At 35.4% G+C, this 15,788-nt stretch overlaps 1 protein-coding gene across 1 annotated transcript in view; it reads right to left on the bottom strand.

Annotated features, from left to right (window-relative positions):
- The window catches only part of MCPH1 (microcephalin 1), a gene marked incomplete at its 3' end in the record, with an annotated part of 122,651 nt that overhangs the window by 104,813 nt on the left and 2,050 nt on the right, over positions 1 to 15,788 (bottom strand). Inside the window, 6 exon segments of the mRNA XM_079298395.1 lie at positions 3,140 to 4,141; positions 6,325 to 6,420; positions 7,390 to 7,530; positions 7,821 to 7,941; positions 8,512 to 8,596; positions 13,364 to 13,482. Coding sequence (XP_079154521.1) covers positions 3,140 to 4,141; positions 6,325 to 6,420; positions 7,390 to 7,530; positions 7,821 to 7,941; positions 8,512 to 8,596; positions 13,364 to 13,482 — 1,564 coding nt within the window.

The raw sequence follows: 15,788 nt of genomic DNA, 5'->3' as shown, positions 1-15,788 counted from the left end.
ATAATGTACAATATACAGAAAAAGTCCCCCAATTTAATATTTATTTACTAATAGGGACAAGAAACAACTTACATTTAATTGAAAAAATGAAACACTTTACCCATAATTATTAAAAATCAATTATTCCATCATAGGACTAAGTGTAATACAATGTTTTCATTTTCTCCCACAAAACTTGCATTGTTAGGGAAAACACAACTTCTCTTACATCATTGATTCCTTCCATGTTTCAGTGAGTTCATTCAAGCTGTCAAACTTGGGGCCCTACTTGGCTACACAAAAGATGCATGAATCTGAATATACCATACTTGGGAAAATGGCCATCACAAATACTATTAAAATCAATATAAACACAATTTGAGACTTACACACTCCTAACAAAAAGGATGAAAAGTATAAACATTGGATAATTTATGTTTGCTGAATCCTATTCTTTTTTTTTGGTCATCTAAAATCTATTATTTTAAACACATTGTCCAGCAAGAAATATGCCATGCTAGAAGAGTGACCATAATTTAGTTGCTAGAATTTAAATTATATAATTAAATCTAAAATTAATGGTAATAACTAAGTTTAAACATAGTAAATAAGCCTGATAGAGTCCAAGAAGCATTTGGACAATACTCTCAGGCACATGGTGTGATTCTTGGGGCTATCCTGTGCAGGGCCAGGAGCTGGACTTCACTGATCCTTGTGGGTGTTTCCTTCCATTCAGAATATTCTGTGATTTTTTTTCTCCTTCCCTTTTTGTTTCCATGACTGTATAATGAAAACCAGACTCTTTGACATTAGAACTTATACAAGTTAAGGATCATCTTCTAGTACATTGACACATGGCAAAAAAACATATACAGTGGGTTCATATATTACATACAATCATTGAATGATTTGAGTTGGAATGGACCTTAAAGATCTAGTTCCAACTCCTTTGCAATAGGCAAGATACCTTCCACTAGACCAGGTTACTCAGGGCTCCATCCAACCTCACCTTGAACACTGCCAGGGATGAGGGACCCACAACTTCTCTGGGCTACCTGTTTCAGTGCCTCAGCACATTCAGAGTAAAGAATTTTTCCTAATATCTAACGTAAACCTACTAATTTTCATTTTAAGACTGTTTCCTGTTGTCCCATTACTGTATGCCTCCATGAAAACTGTCTCTGCAGCTTTCTTGTAAGTCTCCCTTAGGTACTGGAAGGCTGCTCTTAGGTCTCTTCAGAGCCTTCTCCAGGCTGAGCATCCCCAACTTTCTCAGCCAGTCTTCATAGGAGAGGTGCTCCAGTCCTTTCATCATCTTTGTGGCCTGCTCTGGGCTTGTTCCAACAGGTCAACTTTCTTGTGCTTCAGAGCTAGAGGACTCAAACCTGGATTTCTCCTATAGCAGGCAGCTCTTTATGCCTCCAATCTCTGCTTTCACCTGTTGCAATGTGGATGGTATGGCTGAAGCACTTGCTGGTGAAGCCTGGGTCAAAGAACCATGGTGAATGTATCAGCCTTCACATCCTGGGCAACGAGTTCTACCATTCCTTAGAGGACCCATACTTTCCCTAGTCTTTCTTTTATGGCTAATGCACCTAAAGAAGCTTTTATATGTTACCCTTCATATTCTTGGCCAAATTTACTTCTGGTAGTGCTTTAGCCTTTCTAATCAGATCCATGGTTGTTCAATTTCTCTGTGCTCCTCCTAGGACACCTCTCCCTGCTTCTGCTCTTTGAAAACTACCTGTTTGTGTTTAAGATTGTCCAGGAGCTCCATGTTCATCCATGCAGGCCTCATGGCATTCTTCCATGATTTCCTCTTTGTAGAGATGTGTTGTTTTTCAGTCTAGAGGACACAATCCTTGAATATCATTCCTTGGGTACCACTTCTCACGGTATTCTACCAAGCATATCCCTGGTGAAGCCTGTCTGTTCTCCTGAAGTCCAGGGGTAGTAAGCTTGAACTCCAACATTTCATGGTCACTGCAGCCAAGGCTGTCCTTGAGTTTCACATGCCTTGCCAGCATCTCCTTCTTGTTGAGAACAAGATCCAACATGTCACCTCGAATTTATGCTCATCTGTCACTTGGAGCAGAAAGCTGCCATTTATGGGTGTACATTTATACCCATATAACATACACCTGCATTCACTATTTTATAAACTGTGTAAGAAATTATGCACTCCAGAATTAAAATACAGGTGTAATAAGCTCAAAATGGCAGCTGACAGTTCAGCAGCTTATTACTCACACGTATAGGCACACTCATGGTTCAACATTTCCACTGGATTTCATAAATCTGACAGCAAGTTTGTTGAGTCCTTCAAGTTAATAATTAGTTATATATAATTAATTGATGCACTACTACGGAATTTTCTAGGGAAGATAAATACCAAAATACACAATTACAGTTACAAATACTCAACCCCATGTAAAGCTTGACAAAGCTCAAAATAGGAAAAACTGAAAATTATTCCAATGCAAGTGAGGGGCATCTTCTAGGGAAGTTCCTGAGATTCCTTATTTTAGTATACATTTATACTAAAATTCTTTATGCTAAATCAACTTGGAAATGCTTAAATATAAAAAAGTAAAAAATAATTAAAAATTAGTATCAGTTTAATATTAAAAAGTCATAGTTAAAAAAGATGCTTACATTGCAACTCTTGCAGGTCTTATTTCATCTTCATGACCACACAAGTTCAAAATTGCTAACTCAAATATTTTTTCCACCAGAGATTTTATGATCCTAACTGCAACTTTGGTAACAATTTTCACTTGTGAAGTAAAAATAGTTTGAACAAGGGAACCTATGACAAGACCTTGGTTTCTCAAACAGATTTTGAATAGCAAGAGAAAGTTAGGAGATTAAGAGAAAAGAAGGCTCAACATTACTTTTGTTTTGCATAGTGAGCAGTTTCCTTATCTCTTATGACTTTGTGTTTGTAAGGTATGGGAAAACAAATAGGCATTCTTTTGGATTCTGTACATTCATTCATTTTACTCAGTAAAAAAGTCAGTACCACAGTATTTCCTTCTTTTGGTGTATTTCAGAAGTATTTTTCCATTTGGAATGGCAGTTCATTTTGCAATTTAGTTGCATCAGTATATCTAATGCAGTATGATATCTTTTGATTTTCCAGCTCTATGTACTAACTTACCAGTAGTATGAGCACAGTCATTCACGCTGCTGTAGGATTTTTCTTGAGCATGCTGTGGCAGCCTGTTCACATCATCAGCATCCAGAGCTTCTCCAGTGTCATCTTCACCACCTGATACATTTAATGGTATGCTGCCTGGATGTTTAGCTGGATTGTTTTCTTTCTTTACTGGAAAATTATTCACTGAAATAGACATCTTTCTACTTTTGTCAGTAGTGTTATATGGCTCACAGAAACTCACATCATGTAGGTCCATGCTTGTAGAAGAGTCTTTGCAACAAACTTCAGGAGGATTCTGTGATTCATTTGGTACTTGTATCTGTACTTCATTTTCTTTTGAATTAGATGATGAAAAGAAGTCTTCATAAGAAGCCTCTTCAGTGCAGTATGACTTGTTATGTGTAGTAAGTGCTTGCAAAAACCCCACAGAACCTGATGCACCCAGTTCTGAGACAGACAGCTTCAAACTTGGTAATGTTTGTAGTTTCTTCCTCTTCTTGTCTTTAAGAGCACAATAATTTCTGTCAACAAGGAATCTTTTATCCAGTGAACAAGCATTTAAGTCTTCACTATTCATAGGTGAATTAGAGAGACTGTCAATCAAAGCAGGAATAGTATTTAACTGGACTATTTTTTTGGAAGGAGTACAATCACCAAAGTCCTTGAGAAGAGAACTTTCATTTGCAATTGAAGTAGTGTTTCCCTTCTTGTTTTTCTGATTTTTCTTTGGAAACTTTAAATGTTTCTTTCCAAAAGACAATCTGTCATCTGAAATGTGCTGTACAATCTGTTTCTTTATTAAACTTCTGGGACCTCCTTTTGGTGTTAAGCTTTTCTGCTCATTGCTATGTGATGGAGAGTTCACTGATGAACTCATGGATACACGGATATCAGTCCAAGTATCACAGACATGCTCTGCTACATCTTCTCTCTCTCTCTTCAACGTTTCAGAACTCTGAAGATAATCACAACTTGAGTTCAAGCAGGCTTCCATTTGTTCTTCTGCAAAACAACAAAAAAAAAAGAGTGGTAATATAAATGTATTAAACAAAACAGAAAGATGATCAATTTCTTAGTGAAACATATATGGAATTCCTGAACTGAAAAAAACAATGATTTAGCCAGTTCTCTGGATATTATATGGCAAGTCAAGAAAACCTAAACAGAAATTAGATTAGAAACAAAGCACATTCTATGTTGACAAGAGCTTACAACAGTTTTAGCTATTGTATCCCCTTACCTGGTCATAAGCATCCAGAAGTTCCATTCTGCTTTCTTGATATAAAGTAGCAGAGGAACTCATTATTCCTCTTGCATTTGTAGACAAAGCATAATTATATGCTGATAATATTAGCTTAAGTAACAGTGGAAACTCAATATAATTTTTGCCACCACAGCATTAGCACTACCTTTAAGATTTTGCAGTTAAAATGGAATTAAATACAACACCATACTATTATATCACATACATCAATACAATGTATTAAAAATAATTAGAATGTGGATAAAGAATTATTTCTTGTAGCTATTCTTATGAAATTAATTTGTGTTAGGTGTTACACAGAATCTATTCATAACTCTTCACTATAAATTCCTCTGAAAAAAGCTAGTAGTTCTGATTAACCAATATACATTTTTTAAAACCCTGTTGTTCTACAGTAACATGATTGCAACAGATGCTTTTGTTTAAGTAGATTATGAGTGCAACATCACAGCAATACTCCTGTGAGTTCTCTTGTAGGTTTTAGGGGCAGTCTTGATGTTATTTGCTTACTAAACTTTTTAAACATATGGTGTAGCTAACTATACTAAGAAAAATAAAACATATAGAGAGAAATTTCACATTATCTGATTAGTCTCTCATAATGACAATTGACAAAGTCAACTTCAATCCTTAAATTAACCTGGCTTCATGAGCGTTCTAAACCGTTGTTAACCAATCTCATATATCTCTTAGGCACAAACACAGGGGCCACTGTCACAGAGCACTGGAGATGAATGCTGTCATGGCATTGGTAGTCTGCTCTTAATGTAAAATTACATTGTGCAGCTGCAAAGCTAAAGGGAGATATGCAAGGCAAAGCTCTCAAATCAGAATGTTCTACCTCATCAGAAGCTAACTAATCTACCAAAGGAAAACAGTTTGCTGGCACAGCTATGTTACTTCCAGTATTCAACTATCACTTCTCACTAATATTGCGCAAAGACATAACAAGCTGTTGCAGGCTGCAAGATACCAACCATGTTCTTAAGTAAGCCAATGTCAATAAAATGCAACACCTCCAAATAGGTTGTGGATAGCTCACTGTTGAGGGAGAATGGAGAGTAGGCAAACTTCTCTAGTGGCTCTCATTACAAATTCTAAAGACTCCCTTCTCTTCACTTTTCTACTGAGATCAAGGCCAGCATCTGACTTGAGCTTTTTGCCCCTGTGGTTGACAGAGAACATGAGGTGTGAAGCACAAAACTATTGTAGACATAATCAATACTATTAAAATGTTCCCTGATGTAGCTCAACAAACTTCACAACCTTCTTGCTTATGCCCTGCTAATACACCAAAACACAGGATCAAACTCCTAATTTTATGAGAATAATTTTATGAGGTTCTTACCTTGGTAAAAGATTAATTTAATCCATCTCAAACCATAAAACATTTAAAAAGCTAATTTATTTTTACTTATTATTTCCTCAAACTTGACTACTTAGCTGAAAAACACATTAGGCTAACTTTCAAATTCAAGTTTTCCAACTGTAAATTTGGGAGACATTTCAGTTCTTTGAGATCTTACCCTCTTTCAGATCTCTTTTAAGCTTCCCACATCACACCTTTTGGTGTGCACTCTGTGTTCTATATATGATCTTTGTTAACAGCAGAGAAGATTGATACCTTGCAGAACAAAAAGTTGTTAATAGGGAATGGTATGAGTAGAGAGGAAGAAGTAGGGCAAGCAATACAGCACTAAGGCAGAGCATTTACCCAGTGGTATTACTGATGCACCTTTTTTCTTGACTTCTTAGTACAACATACTTTCTTTAGCAAGGAAAAAACTAAGATAATTCAACTTTCAATATAAAAGAGAAAATAGATACAGTTCTCATTTCAGTATACTGTACTTTCCAAACTAAGATATAAAGGCCATGTACTATTTTTAATTTCTGTGGCATATTAAGTTGCGTTAGTTACCGGGTAGCAGCACATCTTCTGAATTAGGTAAGATACAAGTAGAGAGCGGGCAGTCTCCTGCTGACCTACTTGGCAGTGTTTGAATCATCTGTGAACCTAGGAATACAAAAAAGCTATTAGATATTTGTAAGAATTTTTTCTAGGTAACTCAGCAACACATTTTTCTGAAACTAATCAATAATGTCTATTTAGTTATAAAACTATTTAGAAATTATTACTGATAATTCTAAGGCCTGTTGAGGTATTTTACTAAAGAATCTGTGAAATCTTGCAATTGGCACTCATGCCTTGATATAGCAGAAATACTTTCAATGTTTGAAGGTTTACCTTAAAATTTGGAGAGAAAGTAAATACAAACCTCACTAAAATAAACTGAAATTTAATTTTTCATCCATGCATTACTGTTTGTTTTTTACTTTCACAACTATTCTTGAAATTAGAAATTGACAGTCTAGCTGACATGCATGCCTGAAAACTTCAAATACTACAGATTCTGCCCCACCAAAAGATGCTCCACCCTCAACATTTTTTGCAGTAACTGGCAAAACCTAATGACTCAGATCTTAATATTTTTTTGGTATGGTAATGCAAGCGCTAAAAAAAAAAAAATCTGAAAAATACAATCTAGATTTAATTCATTAGAATATGCATTTTAAAATCAACTAGACTTATTTAATTAGTTTGTTGGGGTTTTTTTTAAGTCTTGTTCTTCAGTGCATGGATAGATATCAGTTTTGGGCTCCTTTTTAAACTGTTGAAGTGGGAGTAATAACAATAATTTTCATGCATGGCATCCACATTAAAATTTAACAGGAAACAAGATTTAGAGTCTCACTGTAAAGTTTAATCAAGAAGTGATATCATGGCTTGAAAATCTAGGTAAACTTTAGTCCTCTTGAGAAGTCTAGTGATTGAAAAATTATTTTGTAACCATTGTGTTCCAGACATGCAGTTAAAATATTAAAACAAATTCCAAAGGTGGGAGCATGAAAAGTGCTTGAAAGAGTCAGCAATAAAACCAGTAGCCATTTGTGCATGTTCATAAGTAAGTAAAATTCAACTTACCAATAGGTGAAAGATTCTCTCTTTTTTCCTTCATATCATTTATCCTTCTTTCCATTGCATTGCATTGACCTTTTATCTTATTAACAGGGCTGTATATAAGTGAACCATTGTCTTCAAATAATAAAACTGGTACATCTGTTTCTGCACAAAGAAATTGTATTTATATATTAATACTTAAATGTTGTAATAGTTTGAGATTAAGTTGCTTTCTTTTTTTTCAAAAAAACTTGGCAAAAAAGAAATAGTTTTCTTAGATCTAAGATCATTACAGATGCCTTAACACAACAAAACTGCAAAGAACTCTGTAAAAATCACATCAGCTTCATTTCTCATGGCAAGATGCAAAAAACTCAAAAAAACCCCAACCAAAAAACACCAAAACCCCATCAAGTGCTTTAAATATTTGAATCTTAGTAAAAAATAGTTCTTACCAGCAATAACTGCTGTCTTTTGTAAAGCTAGTTCTTTAGCCATTTGGTTCAGTCTTCTCTGAAGCTTTACATTATTTTCTGGAGTTTTTTCAACATAGTCTTTTGGCTGCATACATTTGTGCTACAAGACAGACAAAAATCTAAATTAAATGTATAAAATTGCCAAAATAATGACACCTCCTATTTTGCCTACCATTTAGTCACAGTATTTATTATTGGCATTTTGGCTGCTTAACACCTCCTTGAGAGTCGCAGGTAATTGTAGAAATTATCAATTTGCAGAATAAACTTTAATATTAAATAAGAAAGAACCCAACAAAACTTTTTTTTTTTTTGCTTGCAGCAAAGTTAAAGATTTAAAGGTAGTTTTTTAAATACTAGCATTTTTTGCAATTTTGTAAAACATAAGCCACATAGTATACATGTTTTTCAGATTAGCCATCATTATATAATTTGAATTGAAATCTTAATTATTTTAATCACTAACACTAAAACTTGATTTATAGTATACTTTCTTCAGATAAGATGTGATCATAGCAATAGACAATCTTTAAACTTACTCAGATGGACAAGTAGAGTTTGCAGAATGTTCTGAAGATAGTTCAAATGCTTGAGGTCAAAAAGTCAAGTTAAAACTCAAAAATTTTTTATTCTAGGCCCAGTTAAAAAAAAAAAAAAATCACAGACTTACTTTTTTGATTGGTAGTAGTAATCCTTCATTAGTGTCTACTGCAGGAAATAGGGATTCATCAACATGGACTCCAGTTTCTTGACACCTGTACAGTAAATTAGAGAAGATTTGGTGGGATTTTATTTTGGTTTTGTTTGAAGAATGAGAACTTTGATTGCAAGAAGAGTTGTCTGAGCCCTGCAATACTGAAACACCACCCCTTCCTAAGTGTGTAACTTTAAGGTAGATACTGTAATGTCATCCCCTCCCCCCAGTTTATCCATTACACACCAAATATGTGACCCAAATTTTTGTGCCAATGATGCCTTTCATATTGCTGATCTGGAAGGGCAAGATTCCCACTCGTTATTTTCCACACTCTTCCAAGCTGTGCTGGCAGCAGTCGCTCGTGTGGCTCTGGTGACACCTAGTGACGGATCAGCTATGGCCCGATCCTTACTGGAATTGGCAAACCACTGCTGTCATTTGTCAAACTCACTGAATTTAGAGTTCTCAGGGGCATCAAAGAGAGATTCACACCTGACTTCAGTGACTGTTATTAAATTCTGGATATTAATCAGCAGATGTAGACTACATGAAAAGTGACATTAATTCAAAGAAGCTAAATAGAAGAAAATTTTAGCATTAAATCTATGAATCTTTGCAAACAAATCTGAATGTAAATTATTTATATAACTTATTTGTGGAATGAATTATCCTGCTAAGAAAACACAGGTAGAGCTTCACAATTATGCATTTGATGTGCAAGTATTAATTGTTCCTATTTTGGGCAGATTGTAGCTATTTCATTTTATATGGGGTCCTTTTTGTTCCTGAGTTTTGATTTTTTTACACTGCTCACTGAAGTATTTGTGAAAGAAGCAGTAAAAAACTTGTTCTCAGCGATCCCAAAGCTGTCACTCATTTTGCATTACACTTTAAATTTTTTTACATGATGGCAAGTCCAGGACTTTTGTTCACTGTTTTTAAAGTTAGACATATCTACACCTCTTAGAAAAGCAAACAAACAAAAGGCCAAAATAAACCACCCCCCCAAAAAAAAACCTCAAAAGCAAGCAATCGTTTTAAAATTTAAAATAACTTCACTCTGCAGTTATAAATTTTTCTGATTTTCAATTTTCATCTTAAAGAATTGTCTTCTCAAATTACCTCCTAAATTGTAGAACTGCATACAATTTAGGCTCAAATATGCTCGTGCTATAGAGCAGAAACTTCCAATATAAGTTTGAGGCAAATTATTGGAGAGAGCACTAAAAATCCAGTAAGAATTAATCAAGGCAATGATCATTAAGTACTGCACAAACCCTTCAAATGTTCAGACTTTTAGGGAGAAATCTAAGTATTACAGCACTTTTCAGCTCATAGGGTATATTCCTCTGAGAGGCTCAAGCACTGCTCAGGGGAAGGCAGCACTGGGGTACAAGTCTAACAGGTTGGAAGTAGGGGTTCACTATTTGGGGGAGAATCACAGCACACTAGCAGTTAAATGTCAGAGTATTTTCCACAAAGCAGAAGAATCAGGAAATGCTGGACTAATTGTATATTACTTGCTTCTTTGTCTGGTATTTTCAGAGATCAAAAATCAAAAAGTAGCATCCAGATTAAATACCATATACTGCAGCATCCTCCAATATCATCCTAAATGCATCCAAGAACATAAAACCAAATCCAAACATTCCCAGTTTACTCTGTCCACAGATTTCTGGTTGTCAGATGGCTAAATTCAACTATATTTGGGTTTTGATAAAATAAAGAGTTTAATTGCTTCAGCAATTTTTTAAACCCAAGTAAATCTTTGCTCACTCTGTTCTGCAACAAGGAGCTCTACAGCCTAACCCTGTATTATTAAAACCCATCATTTACTTTTTTCTCTGAATCTGCTCAGGTGTACTGATGTAATGCTTTCCAATATTTCTACTAGAAAGGAAAATATACATTCATTTGCCATTCAGCCTCTCTACACAAACCTTAGTGTTAGCAGTAGTCTCCCTCCCCCACTCCTTTTTCAGAAGCATTCTTGTCTCTCCAATCATATCTTGTAAGAAAACTATTTTATAACTTCAGTCAAGTTCATTGCCATCCTCTGGCAACATTCCAAATATAAACATGATAAAATGCTGACATTCCACTGTATGAAGTTTTATTTAAATTGATTTTTGACTACTGCTGAGGTAACAATGCTATGAAAATGTCTACTGTAAGTACCAAAATGCAATAATCACCTTTATGATACGCTAAAAGGGACTGTTTTAAACAGACATCTTGACACCAGCAAGAATTTTATTCCCTTCAGTCTTAGCTTGTTAACAGAAGTTCTTCCATTTTAAGTAGACTCCTTTTAAAATGTAAGCATTGACATAGAACTTTTTGAGTTTGGTGCTCCAGTATGAGCCTTTGTACTGTAGACACACTTATGAAAAGGTTCTTTAACAGCTTGGACAGTAATTCACAAATCAAGACCAAGCAATAACTAACATACTTGCTTTTGCACAGCACTCCTACAGGAGTCATCAGCCCCCAGTCTAAACCAGAGAGTTGACATGTACTATTACCTTGCTGAGATAACATTTCACAGCTTTCCTGACCATTTTGAGGACGTTTCACTTGCTACTGGTTAATCAAGCCATCTTTTTTAGCAGTGCTAGAACTTCTGCATGATTTGCTTACACAGTTACTAGGTTGAAACTAAGCTTCCATTCACACAAGACCACAATTTTACTGGTACATATTATTCAGTCCTTCCTATTTACATTGTTCCAGGGCTCAATAGAATGTCTTCTTCCTACCAGTGTCTGAGACATGGATGTACCAGACATGTAATGTAGTCAGGCACTCTGGTTCCCTCATTACAAAAACCAAAAATTTGTATGTATACTAGCACAGACTAACTTTAATTTTCTACTGCCTGTGCCTCATTTGAATAACCCCATGACCAGTAAGAATATTCATAACTATCTCTTATACAACTTTGCCCAAGGACATGATATTCTCATGAATTCTGCTTACAGTATACACCAAAGTAAGCTTTATGTTCTTCTGTACCTTCAGGCATTTACTTTAAACTAAAGGGCAGAAGAAAAACATTACAGAGAATTTCAAGCATAATTCACAGCTTGGGTCCTCCTCTGCAATAAAATAGATCTATTTTAGACGATTCTCCCAGATCCAACAAACTTCATCTTCTAAGCCATGTACCAAGACCTTTCTTTGCTCAGAAAATGATAATAGGAAAACTTTTAAAATACCAGGAAGATGTTAGCCTTCTCTTTCCTACCAAACAGCCTAAGTTTTCCCTCTAGATGCTTTCACCTATCTTATCCTTTGTTGCTGTTATCCAGCAAAAGTTAAGGTTTCTTAAGGCTTTTACACCTGGATTTCAAAGCACCATGCTGTCCCCTACAGTATTACAAGTGCAGTTGTTTCTATGCCTCAGCTTTCTACAGTGTTCATCCACTCAATGCCTTCCAGAAGTGCAGAGGAGACTCTTGTGGTGGAACTGCTAGCACAGAAAGAGTATTTCTGTATGACATATCCTAAACTCTCCCCTGTAAGGCACTCTCATTCTTCCATTGCTGGTGGTACTCACCTGGACTTTTCTGAGATAATTTTTACTACAGCACATCCAAATCCTCAATAGTTCATAGTTCACGTAACTAAGATTTCAAATTCTGTATTTATACACTTAGCCACCTGAAGAGCATATTTAATTTTACAACAGTATTGAAATCATCATCACTGTCACACATTCAAGTGGAATCAGGTCCTTGAAAGATACATTCACATTAATAAAATTTTGCATCACCTTATTTTTGAGGTATTTCTTCTTTGGTGTTAAAGCTGGCTGGGTTGTATGGCTATAACTTCTATATCTGACACACTTAAAAAAAATGAACCAACCAAAAAAAAATCCCCTGCTTCTGCAGATCTGCATGAATTTCTTTTTTGGGTAACTTTTCACAAGTTTCCAGGCTGTACTGGCCTACAATTAGGTGGCTGTAGGCTTCAGATTTGCCCTCCCTCCTGGTACTCCGCTTTAGAAAAAAAAAAAAAAAAAAAAAAAAGCCCAAATTGTTTGCATTTATACCTCTACCTCTCCATGCATATGACAATTAGTATAGGTAAGGCCCTCTTTATTTGATTTATATTCTAATTTCCATCATCACATTGATTTATCGATTGGAGTGTTTAACACATGGACATTTACAAACTGTGTTTTTACCCTTCATCTAAAATCTTTGTCAGGCCTCACAAACCCTTTGTAAATTCAGAGAAATAGCTATGGACTAACAAATTCTAAAGGACTGGTTGCAGAGATGAAATTTTTCTTTCACTTTTCCTGTTAATTAAATTTAACTTTTCCCATATGGTAGAAGAGAATCTTCATTCAGTTTTATTCCAAACTTGCCAAGTATCTTAAAAAATCAGAATACATATGGATCTTTTTCTTTCTTGCTAGGATATATTCTGTTTACAGGATTTACAGAAATGGTCCAATGCCCTTGATGAAATGTGCCTTTACACATGAAAATGGAAAAATTGTATTCAATGCAAGTATGTCCTTCACTGTATATACAGGCCATCTGAGAGCACAGGAGTATAACACTGTTAACAAATATACCATGAAACTACTTCACTACTTTCATTTTTAAGAGTTAACATTTTTCCTTTTTGTGTAAGTCACATGCTTTATAATAGGAATAATGTCATAGAAAAATTATCATTTACTCACAGATTTATCCCTATTTCATGCACATTAATCAAATGGTTTCTGTATTTAAGTTTTTCTATTAAAAAATTCTAGAACATATTATCTCTGAAATAGGCCACATTCATTATAGCTGTGAATACTCACATTTCCACCCACAGTACAGAAACTATTTTTACACCCATCTTCTGTGCTTTCTTCCATGTAGTCAAACGTCCATCTTTGAAGACCACATGGGTTACGTGCTTGTTCAAAGTTTTTGAAACCTGCAGAAATACACAGAGAGCTCATATTTAAGTCAGATTAGAAAATGCTAATGAAACCAGCTAGTGTAGTCCATTTCTAGTGTATAAACCGTTATAAAAAATTATTCTAAAAACTACGTCAAGGACCCTTTTGATCTTTCCCAAATTCACAAGAAACCTCAAGCAATCAAACTCCAGTCTCATAAGTCAAGCTAATGCAGGCTAAAGGAATGGAATAGCCCTTTGTTTTCAATCTTCTCTAGGTTACCATTTTCAGCTCCCTACTCTAATGTATATAATTTCGCAACATTTTTATTTATTAGTGCAACATAATTTCTTGTGTAACAGCCAGGACAGAAAGAAGATGCTACTACCCAAAGAAACAATGAAACATCTTTCAGGCAAAAAAACTCAGGCTTAAAGAGTACAACTAGCCTCACTTTTTAAACTAATGTCCACCAATAAAAATCACTTTTAGTTTTGTGGGAAAGGCTGAAAGTAATACAAAAATTATATGGAAATGCTTTAAAAATGAGAAATACAGAAAATTAAAGCCAGCACAGCTTATCAAATTTTAAGTTATCTGCCTCCATTGGCAAGCCATGCTTTCAGTTCCAGATTCTCCTTTTTCCACAAACAAGGCTTCCTTGTTTGAGACTAAGTACCTTATACAGAACTGCTTGGTCAGTTGTGATTGTTGATGTGGTGACATCAATAGAAATAATATTTTACTGCAGCATTTCCCTGGCCAATGGAAATAGCTCCACAGCTTTCTGTTGAGCCCTCAGTTGCATCATTGTACTTTGCTTACAGCATGCTGTTTCTGTATTTAGCTTTAAGAAAACTATTTAGCTTTACCAAATATTGCTGGTGGCAAGCTGACTATGACTTCTTAGAAGACAAGACCCCATGATATTAAATATCTAGGTATCAAATGATCATAAGTCGCTTATAGAATAAATTTTTACTCCAGATGGAATCGTTTAATCACTTTTGCCAGTATTTGGTGCACAGCCCATGTCCTAAGGATGCCTGATGTAGCTTTGCCTCCAAATTATGGAGAAGCACCACCTCACACCTCCCTCTCACCTTTCCCACCTCCCCTTCTTACCCTGTGCATCTTCTGCTGAACTTATTTTGAGATGTCTGAATCGACAATCTAGCAAGAAATTAATTTAGAATTTAATTTCCTGACACAGTGAACCAAGTCAGCTTAGTACCATGTGCTCAGCCAAAAACAGGGAAGTGTCTGGAACAAGGAAGGGGTATGACCATCCCTATTCAGTCATAGGAATGTGCTAAATAGGCTCATCTCTGTCATCTGCCTGCACCATATTTGGTTATTTTGACCATTTTGAAGAATTTCGAAGCCTTATGCTTCTGCCATATTTTCTGTGAGAAAAGTCTCACATCATCAGAATAGAATTACATGGTCTGATAGGACAGTACAGCATAGAAATATTTCGAGTTCTTTTTACTCAGGTTAATTATTGAGAGTAGTGTTTGCTTTAATAACAAAACCAGTTATCCTAACTGTTCTGTCACATTCCCTCAGCTTACTTCATAGAGAAAGAGAGGATCTGGGGAGAGAGAGCAGCAAGATTTCCTAAATAACAGTAAGAGACATCTACACATGTCCATTTTAAAGACCACTGGGAGATCACACGAGTATTTTTTAGAGCATGATGTGGGCTGTAAAAATCTCCATTAACCAGAAATAATGTGCAAGAAGGGAAGATGCCAGTTTGACTTTAGTCTCTGGTTGAAATGTTACAGCTGGCAATTAACCATCTTTTGCATCTACAAGTCAACTATACCTGGTGCAGAAAAAGAAATTGAGATATATACTGAAACTCTTAAGATGTATTTTTACTAGCACTTTCTGGAATTAATCCAAATTTGTGGGAGAGTGAACGGAAGAATATGTCATGGTGCTTGGGTTAGAAAACATTGTATTAACAGCAGAGCAGCTGCTTACAAGTTGACAAAACCAAAACAACATGAGATACATACTTGCAAACCAGTACAAGTTGGGCTTGCCACAGACTGTGGGCAAAGCAAAGTATTGAAAACCTGTATTGGTTTAGAAGTAAAAAAGCCCAATACCTCCCAAGAAGGGCATGCAATCACATTTATAGGCAAAGAGGTCTGTACATGTAGAAAGGCTTTAAATGAATTTCCCATCTGTCAGTAGCAAGAATTTTTACAGCATATTGGTCTATTCTCAGGTCTCTGATTTTCTCCCTTCCTGCCATTTAAAAACTTATACTAAAAAGAATATATGTGACAAGCAGAACAATTGATAATAAAGATCCTTACTATGCCAT

Source organism: Erithacus rubecula, assembly GCF_903797595.1.
Source record: "Erithacus rubecula genome assembly, chromosome: 2".
Lineage (NCBI taxonomy): Eukaryota > Metazoa > Chordata > Aves > Passeriformes > Muscicapidae > Erithacus > Erithacus rubecula.
This window is presented reverse-complemented; position numbering and strand designations above follow the sequence as displayed.